At 37.8% G+C, this 13,052-nt stretch overlaps 1 protein-coding gene across 1 annotated transcript; it reads left to right on the forward strand.

The window, feature by feature from the left end:
* Window positions 1–956: 956 nt before the first annotated feature.
* Window positions 957–5,250, forward strand: LOC149838282 (amino acid permease 3-like). The gene is made up of 6 exons (XM_090007653.1): window positions 957–1,273; window positions 1,402–1,635; window positions 1,749–1,842; window positions 1,942–2,156; window positions 2,254–2,393; window positions 4,407–5,250. Exons 1-6 carry the CDS (start codon window positions 1,159–1,161, stop codon window positions 5,061–5,063), a joined length of 1,455 nt encoding a protein of 484 aa, XP_089863779.1. The 5' UTR covers window positions 957–1,158; the 3' UTR covers window positions 5,064–5,250.
* The last annotated feature ends 7,802 nt before the right edge of the window (window positions 5,251–13,052 follow it).

Genomic DNA, 13,052 nt, shown 5'->3' on the forward strand with positions numbered 1-13,052 from the left:
ACGAAGTGGAGTTCACCAGATCAACTTTGTTGTAACTTGTAGTAAGGGGGAGAGTGAAGCTCCATCCATCACTCTTTTTTGTCACGCTAAGCGCGAAAAAAGGACAGAAGAGAGTGACAAAAAGGTAAGAAACTTATTCTTTTTCTACTTGACCCTCTATTTTCTTATGAATGGAAAGAATGCGCTTCTTTCCTTCCATGTGGATTGAGGAATATCAACATATATAGTGTCACCCTTTTACTAACAATCTTATCTTATTATGTCAGTAAAGCAAAATATTACAGCACAGTGGATTGAGATTGATATAAAAGTAAATCTACCATTTTTTTTCTTTAACCCTCTAATCAATAAGCTTGATTTTGATTATGAATGGGAGAATTGCACTTTTCCTTTCATATGTAGCTAGGAATATCAAAACAGTAATACCCTTTTACTAGCAATTCTTCGTACTATGTTAGTATAGCAAAATATTACAGCAGAGTTGACTGAGATTGATATAAAAGTGAAAAAGTTCTTGTTTGCTGGTTATTAAAGATAATTAACTATATGGATGTTTGATATTTACGTGGTTGGTAGGAGCTGTCAGTGAACGTCTCCTTGTTGTGGACGTTGCAAGTTCAAACCCCAGTGGTATGGTACGTTGAATAGTAACTGGTGGGGTCTGATTAACCCCAGCTTGCCTTTAAAAAAAAAATTTAATTTTACATAGGTATTTGACGTAGCTAACAAATCGATGGTTAGCTTTGTCCTTTGAACAGATGGTGGGATCACGCCGTAGTATTACCATCAATTTAGGTGGTCGGCGCGGTCTCTAGTTCTTCTACCACGTGGCACTACACAATTTCTCTCCCTCTCAGTTCTACTATATATACCCACACCCTGCAACACATTCCTTCAGTCATTATTCCAACTTGGGCCCTGGTTTTTCTTAGCAAAATAGAGATATAGGGCCCCTGTTTACCAGTTAGTCTGTTTTGGGTGTCTGTGAGTCTTGGGCTGTGTTATCTTAGTTGTGTCAGTAGAGTAGCACAAAAGCTCTTCTGCTTCACACATTCCTAGTGCAGCAATAAAGAGAGAGGTTGGGTCTTTATTTCTCCCTTTTCTTCTAGAACACTGATTTTGGTGGTTTTGTTGGTGCTGCAATCAATTTGAGTAGAGATGGGTGAGCATTTGGGTGTGCCAAAGCAGTACCTGCAGGTGGACCTTGCCATTGATGTGCCTCAACATGGTCCATCCAAATGCTTTGATGATGATGGGCGCCTCAAGAGGACAGGTGGGAGAGACAGAGAGAATGTGTGATTTTTTCATGAGAGAATTACTGATAGCTTTCTAATGGAAAAAAGAGTGTTTCTAAGAGCATCCTTTTTCTTTTCTTTTTTGTATGTGTTTCTGTTTCTGCAGGTACTGTTTGGACTGCTAGTGCTCACATAATCACAGCAGTGATTGGGTCTGGAGTGCTGTCACTAGGATGGGCTATTGCTCAATTGGGATGGGTAGCAGGCCCTACTGTTATGTTCCTGTTCGCCTTTGTCATCTATTACACTTCCACTCTGCTCTCTGACTGTTATAGATCTGGTGACCCTGTATATGGCAAGAGAAATTACACCTATATGGATGTTGTCAAGTCTAACATGGGTATGTTTCTTCAGCAGAGAGAGAGAGAGAGAGAGAGAGAGAGAGAGAGAGAGAGAGAGAGAGAGAGAGAGAGCAATTTAAGGTTCTAACAGCAAGGGCTGGAAAATTTTCAGGTGGTGCTCAAGTTAAGATATGTGGATGGATCCAATACTTGAATATTTTTGGAGTGGCAATTGGGTACACAATTGCAGCATCCGTTAGCATGATGTGAGAAGTCTCTGCTTTCTGTTTCATGTTTTTATCACCTCATATCAATATGAAAGCATCATTCACACAGTTATATCTGTGTATGTTTGTCTCTTGCAGGGCAATCAAGAGGTCCAATTGTTTCCATAAGAGTGGAGACAAAGGCCCATGTGAAGCGTCAAGCAACCCCTACATGATAATGTTTGGTGTTTCAGAAATAATACTGTCCCAAATCCCGGACTTTGATCAACTCTGGTGGCTCTCCATTGTTGCAGCAGTCATGTCATTCACATACTCTTCTGTGGGCCTAACATTGGGCATTGGCAAAGTAGTTGGTATTGTTTTCTACCACTATCCCTTCCCTCTGTTAATTACTTTTAGTGCTCTCTGAGGGCTGAGATTGGGCCTAACCCCTGCCCCTCTGTACTTCAGAGCATAGAAGTTTTGGAGGCAGCTTGACAGGCATCAGCATAGGCACTGTGACTGAGACTCAGAAGATATGGAGAAGTTTGCAGGCTTTTGGTGATATTGCCTTTGCCTACTCCTACTCCATCATCTTGATTGAAATTCAGGTACAAAGTGAACACTTCCTGGTAAAATTTTCATGTTCTTGTAACAGTAACCCTTCATTTTCACTGTGGTAACAAGATTTTTTTTTCTGTATTCTGCTGCTGGGAAGCTGTTACCGTTACTCAATTATAGCAAAATGATGGCATATGATCCGTAAACGGTTCATAGTTTTTGTCAGCAACTAAGATATCATGTGTGCAGTAGTAGTTGTTTGTACAGTGCTCTATTTATGAGCTGGAGTAAAGGGTAGAACTACTATTCTTAAATATTAAACCCTTACCCTGCTAAGACTCGATGAATTTCTCTTGAGACAGGAACCAGTATGATTTTTTAGTTGGTGGTTTAATGTTTAATCACCTTACCTAAGATTACTTTATATATATATATATATATATATATATATATATATATATATGCGTTCCTTAGGCCCTTTTTTTGTTAGGTCTGGTTAGGCCCCTTCAAAAATAGTAGTTTTAAGTCTTTTTCTCACGTCTAACACCGCAGATATGATCTATAGGTTTTGTTTAGTGGGAACCTGATTTTGAATTGCCGGAATTTGTCCTGTATACAGGTTTTTCCGGTGATCTAAAATCAATGGCTATGAAGGTACTAGTTTTTCTCAGCTCATAAAAATATATATTTTTTTCGTCGAAAAAACATGATCCAAGAGTCGGTTCCCACTAAATCGAGCATGCTAAACACATCTAACGGTTCAGCTCTATCATAAAACACTTAAAACCTATGGGGACAGAACGAGAAATGAGGCCTAATATGTTCAGTTCTCTCTCTCACACACTTGTATTTCTGATGGTAGCCTGGAAATTCAAAGAACTGTTTAACAAGCAGGGTGAAAAACTTTTTATGAGCTTTCTAAGCTATTGCAAACGAATACTAGGTATCTGCTTGGTACTTCAAATCTTATTAAAGACGAAAAGGTAGAGCAATTTTCAAGACGTATCTATCTTTCTTCAGTCATTCGGTTTGCATAGATATACTTCCTTTCATAGGGCACAAACATATAAAAATTTCCATGGATGACCAAACTTACACTCACATATTCCAAAAATACCTGTTTTTTCTATGATTAACCAAACGAATGACCTTTATAGTTATTTGGACAGTGATGGCAGAAAAATGCGTAGGTTTTCTGGAATATGCAAACAATTAGCTGTCTAATTGAATTTAAGAAAATAGGTTGATGCCCCAAAAACAAATTACGTTCTTAACACCCAACAAACTATAATGGATATTAAAAACCTGTCTTATTCATGCTCTTTTGGTGCCACCAAACTCTCAAGCAATAATGGTATGACTTGTACTGATTGGCACCACCTAAGGTACAATAAATTTATTAAAGTATATACAAAATCTTCAAAACTTGGGGACCTTGTAGTTTACGCATTTTGCCATGCTAATCTTCACATGCAAACAAACAAGAGTCAAAGCAGCTATATTTTAAGAAAGTTTTCTGTTTTACAGGCAAGATCCAACAATGCATTAATATTTCATTAATTACATAAGTCCAAGATACAATAAAGAAAATTTCTCTAGAAGCTCAATTCCCAAGCCTTGTGTGTTTTTTTCATGCTTCGAAACTTTACAGGAAAACTAGTACCAGAAAATGGAAAGCTTGTCTTTTTTAATATGTAATCGAACTTATGTTATTATTTGCTAATGTAAAAGAAATGTACTTTTTCTTAATTATGCTTTCATTACATATATGATGCATATTTTCGCGTAAAAGGGTTTAAATTATTTAAGTAAATTTCTATTTATAACTTTTTTGTGTCATCCTGTATTCACGTCAATTATTGCTTCTTTAATGCCTCACACCATACATTTTTTGAGCACGTTTCTTACTTCATACTTTGCGCACGGTTTCTCGCACTGGTCCTTGATTGCTTTCAAGTTTTCACATATCAATACGCTTGATTTGATCATAAGGAATGCCCTTCTTACTGTAAATTCTTGAGGCAACTTATATGTTTATTAATTTTTACTTTCCTTATTTGTAGGACACAGTGAAGTCTCCCCCTTCAGAGGCCAAGACCATGAGAAAAGCAACTCTGATCAGTGTGGCAGTGACCACCACCTTCTACATGTTGTGTGGTTGCATGGGCTATGCTGCATTTGGAGACGATGCACCCTCCAACCTACTCACAGGGTTTGGGTTCTACAACCCTTACTGGCTCCTTGACATAGCCAATGCAGCCATTGTGATTCACCTATTCGGTGCCTACCAAGTCTACTGCCAACCCCTCTTTGCATTTGTAGAAAAGTGGGCACAGCAGAAGTGGCCTAAGAACAGCTTCTTCACCAAGGAGATGCACATTTCCATTCCCTGCACCTTCAAGACTTACAACCTGAACCTCTTTCGCCTGGTCTGGCGGACCGTGTTCGTGATTGTGACGACGATCATCTCCATGCTGCTTCCCTTCTTCAACGACGTTGTCGGCATCTTGGGTGCATTTGGGTTCTGGCCTCTGACTGTGTACTACCCAGTGGAGATTTACATATCACAGAAGAAGATAGCAAAGTGGAGCTCTAGATGGGTGTGCCTGCAGATCCTTAGCATGGCTTGCCTCATTATCTCTATTGCTTCTGGTGTTGGGTCTGTTGCTGGGGTGGTCCTTGACCTCAAGATCTATAGACCCTTTAAGACCAGCTACTAGAGTTTGTCCTCCTCCCTCAAAATAACCTTATGCCAATGCCACACGAGCATGGCCACATGTAGATGATGCCCAAGATGGAGGATAATTTTCTATTACAATGAAAAACTTAGTGAAGCCACATGAGATAGAATCTTGTACTTTGTGTCTTGTCTCCAGCTTTACTTTTGTTATTGTCATAAAAAGTTATTTGCCCATTTCAATACAAGTGTGCCTTTTTTACCTGCTCTGCTCTGTGGTCCCACTGAAATTTTCTTAGCCCCGCCTTGTACTTGGGGATCCCATCAGTCATCTTGGTGTATATATATATATATATATATATAGAGAGAGAGAGAGAGAGAGAGAGAGAGAGGAGTAGCCCGGTGATTTCGATTGCCTCTAAATACACATCTAAACATGAAAATTGCTTAATTTAAAGTGTGTTTTCTACTAAGTTATAAAAAATGTGTATGAGTTCGGATTTAACAAACATCCAAAACTTTATTGTTTGAAGTTGCTATGGTTTAGGAGATAAAGCTGTTTAGAAACTACACATCACTCTCTCTCTCTCATTGTAGATGGGAAACTGCCTGCACTTTTGTACAAAACTTTTGTCCATACAAGGTAGGGATGCAAAAGGATCAGATACTGTTAGATGTCTGATCTGGGTCCGATATTTTTAGATTTGGATCCTTGGAGTAAGTTCTAAATTTGTACTCAGAATGGACTTGGATTTGTGAAGTTGGATTCAGATCAGATTTGATCCACTTGCATTTTTTACATGTAAATAGCTTGATTTTTTCCTTTACCAGATCCAGTATTATCACATATAGTTTGGATCTGGATTAAACCTTACCTCATCAGATCTGATTCAGATCTACTGTTCAAATTTTGGATTCAGATTCGGATTTGGCACGAGTCTGCACCCTACACAAAGGTAATTCAAGTTTCAAGGTCATATGGTTCCCATCTTGTCCAAGGTACAGTCACATTGCTCATATAACCATAAAGCTATTCTATTTTCTAATGGGGTTCATTGCCCATAGCTTTTGTTGTCCCAAGTGTTATGAAATGCCAAGAACCGCCTCATGACTTGGACTATAGATAGGTTTGGGGCGCTTTACCTATCAGGGAAAGCAGGTTCAATGGTCCTCTGCTTTTCCTTTGTCACTATTAAGAGTGTGGATCATCCTTTTTCATTATCATGAGGCCCCACAATGTTATGGGACACTTTGTCATTAGGTGCATTGAAAAGAAAGAAAACTGCAAATTGTCTGCCTGAATTCCTTGTCAATGCAATTGCACAAGATGGCCCTCAGACTCAAATGGCCCTATTCAAGGCAGGTGTATGGACACACACCAATGAGACTATATGTCACTCTCAAACTTCCAAGCCATGTGATTCTTACAACAATAGCTTCTAGTATGTGGAATGGTGATCAAGGATGTAGATGCATAGCCCGAAGTTCAAGTCCTGTTTCACTACACAAATGAAGCTTAAAATCATTTCTTGGTTTTCAACTAAAAAAAAAGGTGTATATGTACATATAGTGTGGTTTCTTCTAGCCAAGCTAGGAATGGATCAACATGGACTGACTCAAAAGGTCAAAGGGGAGGGTTCTTTTTTATCAATCCGAACTTTTAGAGGCATTCATTAAGGCTTGTTTAATAAAAAACACTCTTTGAAGAAAACCCCAATTTTTCATCGTTTAGCTTTACTGTAATATGGTTTATTAACTTTAAATTTCTCTAAAGAAATATTATCACACATATTTTCTACTAAATAAATAGAGAAAATGACTACTGTATGCCAAAAATGATGCATTTTTTGAAATGCCCTACAATTTTTGAAATCCGCCATATGTCTAAATTCACAAATTTTTGTCTATAAAAAAACTTATTTACCCTTCACACATGAATTTTTTTTAGAAATGCGAACTTCCTCCCAAATATCCAAATATGCGAATTTCCCCTCAAATATGTGAATTTCTTTATAAATATGAGAATTTTCTCCCACACATTTGCGAATGTCCTCCTGTCTGCGCCCCTTATGCAATTTTATTAAAAGGAGGCTCACACATTTTGGGGATATTCACAACCATGAGTTGTAAAGGTCCCAAAAATGTGTACACCTTTTTTAACTAAACACTCTCACATTTGCTAATGTCCTCACACATTTGCGAACGTCCTTCTGCCTGTGCCTCTTATGCGATTTTAGTAAAAGGAGTTTGCACATTTTGGGGGCCTTTGCAACTCATGGTTGTGAATGTTGTATTGTATTTGTGAATGTTAGACAAAGGGTCTTGTGCCGGGTATTTGCAAAAGTGTTGCTAAAGGTAAAAAACTCAAAAGCGTCATTAAAGCTTTTAAGAGAAAATTTGCATATTTGAGAGAAAATTCACATATTTAAGAAAAAAATCACATATTTAAATATTTGGGAGGAAGTCCACATATTTGGAGGAAAATTGCTTGCTCGAAAGGTAAAAAGGTCTTTTTATAATCGAAAAATTGTGAATTCGAACATCAGACAAATTTAAAAAATTATAGAAAATTTTGGAAAATACATCATTTTTGTCATACAAAAATAAATATTATTCACATTTATAAGGTCCAAATTTCTATAAATTATTAAAAAATTAAGATTGTCCATTCCTTTGTCACAAATATCATCAATATTTTGAAAATCTTCAAGCATTGGCATAACCTTGAGAATATGGATATATCTAGAAAGTAATGCTACTTTTTAAAATATCATGATATTAACCAGACATTTATCCAATAATTAAAAGCTACTTGTTTGAAACTTAAGTTTCCTATATGTTCTTTCATATTATTTATACTTTATATCTGCTGATACTTTCTCAAGTTTCTCTTGAAAAAATAAAAAGTTTTTGATTTCTTGCAAGAATTTCTATCATGGAGAAAATCCTGATATTCAGATTTGTGACATTGGTCCATTCCTGACTTTGTTAGGAGACCTCTCTCTCTCTCTCTCTCTCTCTCTCTATATATATATATATATATATATATATATATATACACACACACACACACTTGAGAGTAGGGTTGGTAAATGAACCAAGCATGCAGCTCATGACTGGGCTCAGTTAGGCTTGTCATGAACGCGTTTGTGATCGATTCATATAGTGGGCAAGCCGAGATACCAGTGGCCCATTTAGCTTAAACGAGTCTGTGTTCAGTTCGGCTGTATATATAACAAATATCATGAAAAATTTACATGAGTGAGATTGTGTTTGACTCATCTTGTTTAGGGATAAGCTGAGCTTGAGCTCTGCTCTGGTAGACACTAGCACAAGGGGAGTCACGAGCTCAGCCCACAAGTAAACATCATGTCCTGTTTAGTCCGTTCAACTTGTTTACCAGCTCTACTTGAGAGAGAGAGAGAGAGAGAGAGAGAGAGAGAGAGAGAGAGAGAGAGGAAAAGCCCTTGAAAAGTATGTATGCTATTTGGATGACATGTTGAGGGTTTCAGTGGAAAGGGAAATGCACAGTGGAACACTATGATCCGCATCAAACTTATATGGCACACAGTGATCTGCACCATTTTATGCTCTTTTATTTACTTCTGAATTGAAAGAAGCTGCTGCAAGCAAAAGGCATTGATTGGCAATATTCATATTCTTTGTGCATTTGTGGAAGACCGTAACCCTCAACGACACTAGAATGAGTAAAAATCATCCTCTCTACTATACCATCGCACCAAGGTTACGAATATGTATGCCTTTCCTTTTTAACGGAAGTAGACAGTTCATCGTTGGTCCTTGAGCAAGTGCATCTCACGATACAAACCGTCGCAGTGTGCCTTGGTCATATAGGCGCGGGGCCCATCTACTATACTCAATGGGAGCATCAATTCTCAACTTAGAAAGTTCTTGAACCTATTCAAATATCCTGGTGCAATTAGTGTAGGGACATGAACTCAATTCTTTTTGGGTATTCAGCATCTTATGATAAATATGTTTACCATGAAAACTTTTTCATTTTTTTTTTCTTTTTAGCTAAGCCAAGGAAAAAACCCTACCACTGACCACATATTAGCAAGCTTCCAGTTAGTAAAAAACCCTTGAGATCCCTCCCCCACCCTGCCCATGGAGGAGTACACCCAGTTTTGGCCTTACAACATGGAAGACCCCCCCCCCCCCCCATGAGTTTTGAACTGTGATGGTCCTTTGTCGGGTGATAAACCATGGTATCCCCTAGTCAGGAAGGCAGAGCCCTTGTGGGTGCCATGAAACCCAACATAATATGTACTGGTGAAAGTATTAAGCTCATGAGCTTGGTCACATATAGAAATTTTGAAGTTTGGGATCTTGGTGATGTTTCATGTTTTGCCAAAGGTTCCTTTACTCGTCCAAGTACTCCTCAAGGCAGTGGACCGATAAATATGGGTGAATGTATTACTGATGGGCACATGTGGGAGCCTAACGTGTCTTCTTGAAGCTCAAAGAAGATGAGTTCAACAAGAAAAGAATGCCTACTTTGAAGATGTTGGTACAGGTTCTAATAGCATAAATGAGGATGTCATCTAATATATCACGTATGCAAGTGCTTTAGCATCGTAAAGAAAAAGGCCTTAACGAAGAAACGTGTATGACTTCTTCAAGAGCACATTGAAGACAATGTACCATTTTTCTGGCTCAGTGGTACCAACTAATTGCACTTTGTTCGTATTCATCTAGAGGAATAAGCCTGCGTGTTGCAGAGAAACAGAGAGAGAGAGAGAGAGAGAGAGAGAGAGAGAGAGAGAGAGAGAGAGAGAGAGAGAGAGAGGGCATATTTTGGATTTTAAACGATGCCATTAAATGTTATTTTCGATAATGTCATTGCATATGCTCTTTGGATAAGAAAAGCTTAGAGATTCGCCATGTTGTCTGCAAGATGTGCTATTATTGTGTGGAGAATGGAATTTTTATCCCATTTAGTTTTGAAGTTCAGGCTTAAGAGTTTGACTGGGTACGCAACCCCTAGGACCATTCATGTAAAGTCATTTTTGATACTTGAACCAAAGGATTATGGATTAATTACCAAAAGAAGTGTGCCATCTTTTCCATGTCACCTACAACTCAAAGGCCACCAACAGCTTCACAGCATATTCATTCAAATTCACTGTCACAGGCCAATACATATAAAACTTATTGTTTGCATTGCATTAATATTGGATATCAACTGCATATTGGCAATATATAGCCAAATTATCGGCACACTAACGGTTATTAAAGATTAAAACAACAGCATGTGAAAAATATGAAATTGTTTCACAAAGGAAATTATCAGATATTGTTAGACTGGTTTTGGCTGGTTCTAGCTTCATGAATAAAATAAATATTAAGGTTTATGCTAGGTTTTAGGCCCATATATCTCCTTGGACCAAAATGTAGACTCATTTTAGTTTTAGGTTGAATCCACTTCGGCTAGTATTCATCCTGAGCCAGCATGTATCGGACATGATTTAGAACATGATTAGAAGGTGGTGCCCTTCAGGGGTACGGTGTCAACAGGTCGGGTTTGGTTCGGACACAGGTGGAACCAGATCTGGACCCAATTTTTGGGTATGGTATCGGAGCCATCATAAGAGAAACCATACCCAGACCCAGACTATACCCGGTAAAATAATATTTTTTATCATTTTTACATTGAAAAATTGCAGGTCTTAATCGGAACTCGGCTTGGGTATAAAATTTCACAAACTATACCCGGCTCCATGTATTAATCGGACCCTTCAGTTCCTGACCCGGGTCGTAATCGGGTCTTCATATTTATAATCATACCCGGACTCTATAGGGTTTGGTACGGGTCGGGTCTGGGTAAACCCGATCCGTTGACACCCCTAAGTGTATATTATTGTTATTATATATAAATAAATATTATAATATCATATGGGATTATTATGATTAATTTTTTTGCACTTGGATGCTGAGTAAATCATTATAATACTAAAGTAAAAGCTTATTAGAAATTAGAAATTTTTTATCTACTTAAATGTGAAGTTCTCACGCTTATTGCTGGTAGCATGACATGAGTTGGCTCAAGAGCAGAACGGAACTTGAATTTTAACGTGAGCAAAAATAGGTTTTAAAACTAAGCCGAACAAAACAAGGCATTGTCAGTGCCTAACCTGGTTTCATCAATTCTCTAATTGCCTTTGACATTGGATGCATGCTAGAACTAGGCTTTGCTTCAACCTTGGCCATTAATGTTCTCAGTCAGCTTATACTGTTATCATATTCATTTCTACAATGGATACAGTAATTTCAAAATTCTGGGGGTCTATTTGTGTTCATTTAGTACTCCCTTCGGTATTTGACTTTGTTTGGATTGTTTGTGACCATGTAAAGATTGCTGGGACTTTTGAAGTATCGACAAGGAAATGATCCTCACTTTTTATGGTTATATTGATTGTGGAACAATTAGGATAAGAACAGAAGAAAAGTTCACATTTAGTTAATTTGTAGCATATGTGTTTAAGAAAATATTGCATCTAGTTTAAATTATTCAACAGTATCTACAATTTTATGTTCTTTTTCCCTTTCTCTGCTTCTTCTGAATAGAGATTACAGATCTTCTCTTTGTTGGGCATGTTTGAAAGCATCTCTTTCTCCACAAAAGTGGGAAAACTTGAAATTGTGAAACATAAATTTGATGTATGCATTGTAAAATTGTCTATGATAAGACAATACGCATACGAGCACAAATACTTTAGAAAGGATGTGCACGAAGGCACTCTGACAACACTTGAACAAAGTACGCAAAAGCGTAAAAATAATAAACATGCACTATGGCATGTATTTTATAGAAAGAAGCAAATGCTTGAGACTCTCAAGCTTAAAGAAAACAAGGGGGGAACATCCCTATTTATACAAGAGGAAGGAGGTGCAAAGGGGCTCCCAAAGAAGTCGTTGGGGAGCCCCCAACGGTCACATTTGTGACCGTTGGGGAGCCCCCAACGGTCACATTTGTGACCGTTGGGGCCCCCCAACGACTCTATTGGGGGACCCCCAATGCACCTTTATGAAAAGGTAAAAATAATAAAAATAAAAAATAATACAAAAAATAAAAAAGAAGAAAAATACAGCATATTCCAAATGGAATATGCGCAAGAAGGGAAATTACAATTATACCTTTATCGGGTAAACAAAAAGAAAAAATATATAAATATATATATTTATATATAGAGAGATACATATACCTATACATATAAATATTATATGTATATGTATCTCTATGTATATAAGTATATATATTTATATTTACATCAACGATTTTGGGAGATACATTTTAACACCCCCCCTCAAACTTACGGTGTGATAACCGCAAGTTTGCCAAGGAGGAAATGAAATCTGGGCGAACATAGAGCTTTGGTAAAGAAGTCAGCAAGCTGATACTCAGACGTTACGTATGGCAGATCAATGACCTTCTTCAAGTATTCTTCTCTGACATAATGGCAGTCCATCTCTATATGCTTTGTTTGCTCGTGAAAGGTGTGGTTCTTGGCAATATAAATTGCACTTTTGTTGTCACAACACAGCTTTGTTGGTTCTCTGATAAACACTCTCATATCTACCAAAAGGCGTCGAATCCATGCAATTTCCATGGTGGTAGATGCCATGTCTCTATATTCGGCTTCAGTGGATGACAGAGAGACCTTCTGTTGCTTTTTACATCGCCATGATATCAAATACTCACCTAAAAAAACACAGAAACCAGTGTTGGAGTGACGATTATTAGGGTCACCTCCCCAATCTGAGTCAGTATAAGCAAGCAATTTCAATTCAGAAGAAGAAGATAGGAATACTCCCTTATTCACAGTTCTCTTTAAATATCTGATGATGTAAAGCACAACACTCATATGAACGGTTGTAGGAGCATGCTGAAACTGACTGGCGATGTGTATAGCATGTGACAAATCAGGTCAAGTAATGCTAAGATACATTAAAGAACCTACCAACTGCCTGTAAGGAGTAAGATCGGTTAAAGGAACCCCGTCGTCAATCT

The sequence above is a fragment of the Nuphar pumila genome, chromosome 5 (assembly GCF_984573655.1).
Source record: "Nuphar pumila chromosome 5, dmNupPumi1.hap1.1, whole genome shotgun sequence".
NCBI lineage: Eukaryota > Viridiplantae > Streptophyta > Magnoliopsida > Nymphaeales > Nymphaeaceae > Nuphar > Nuphar pumila.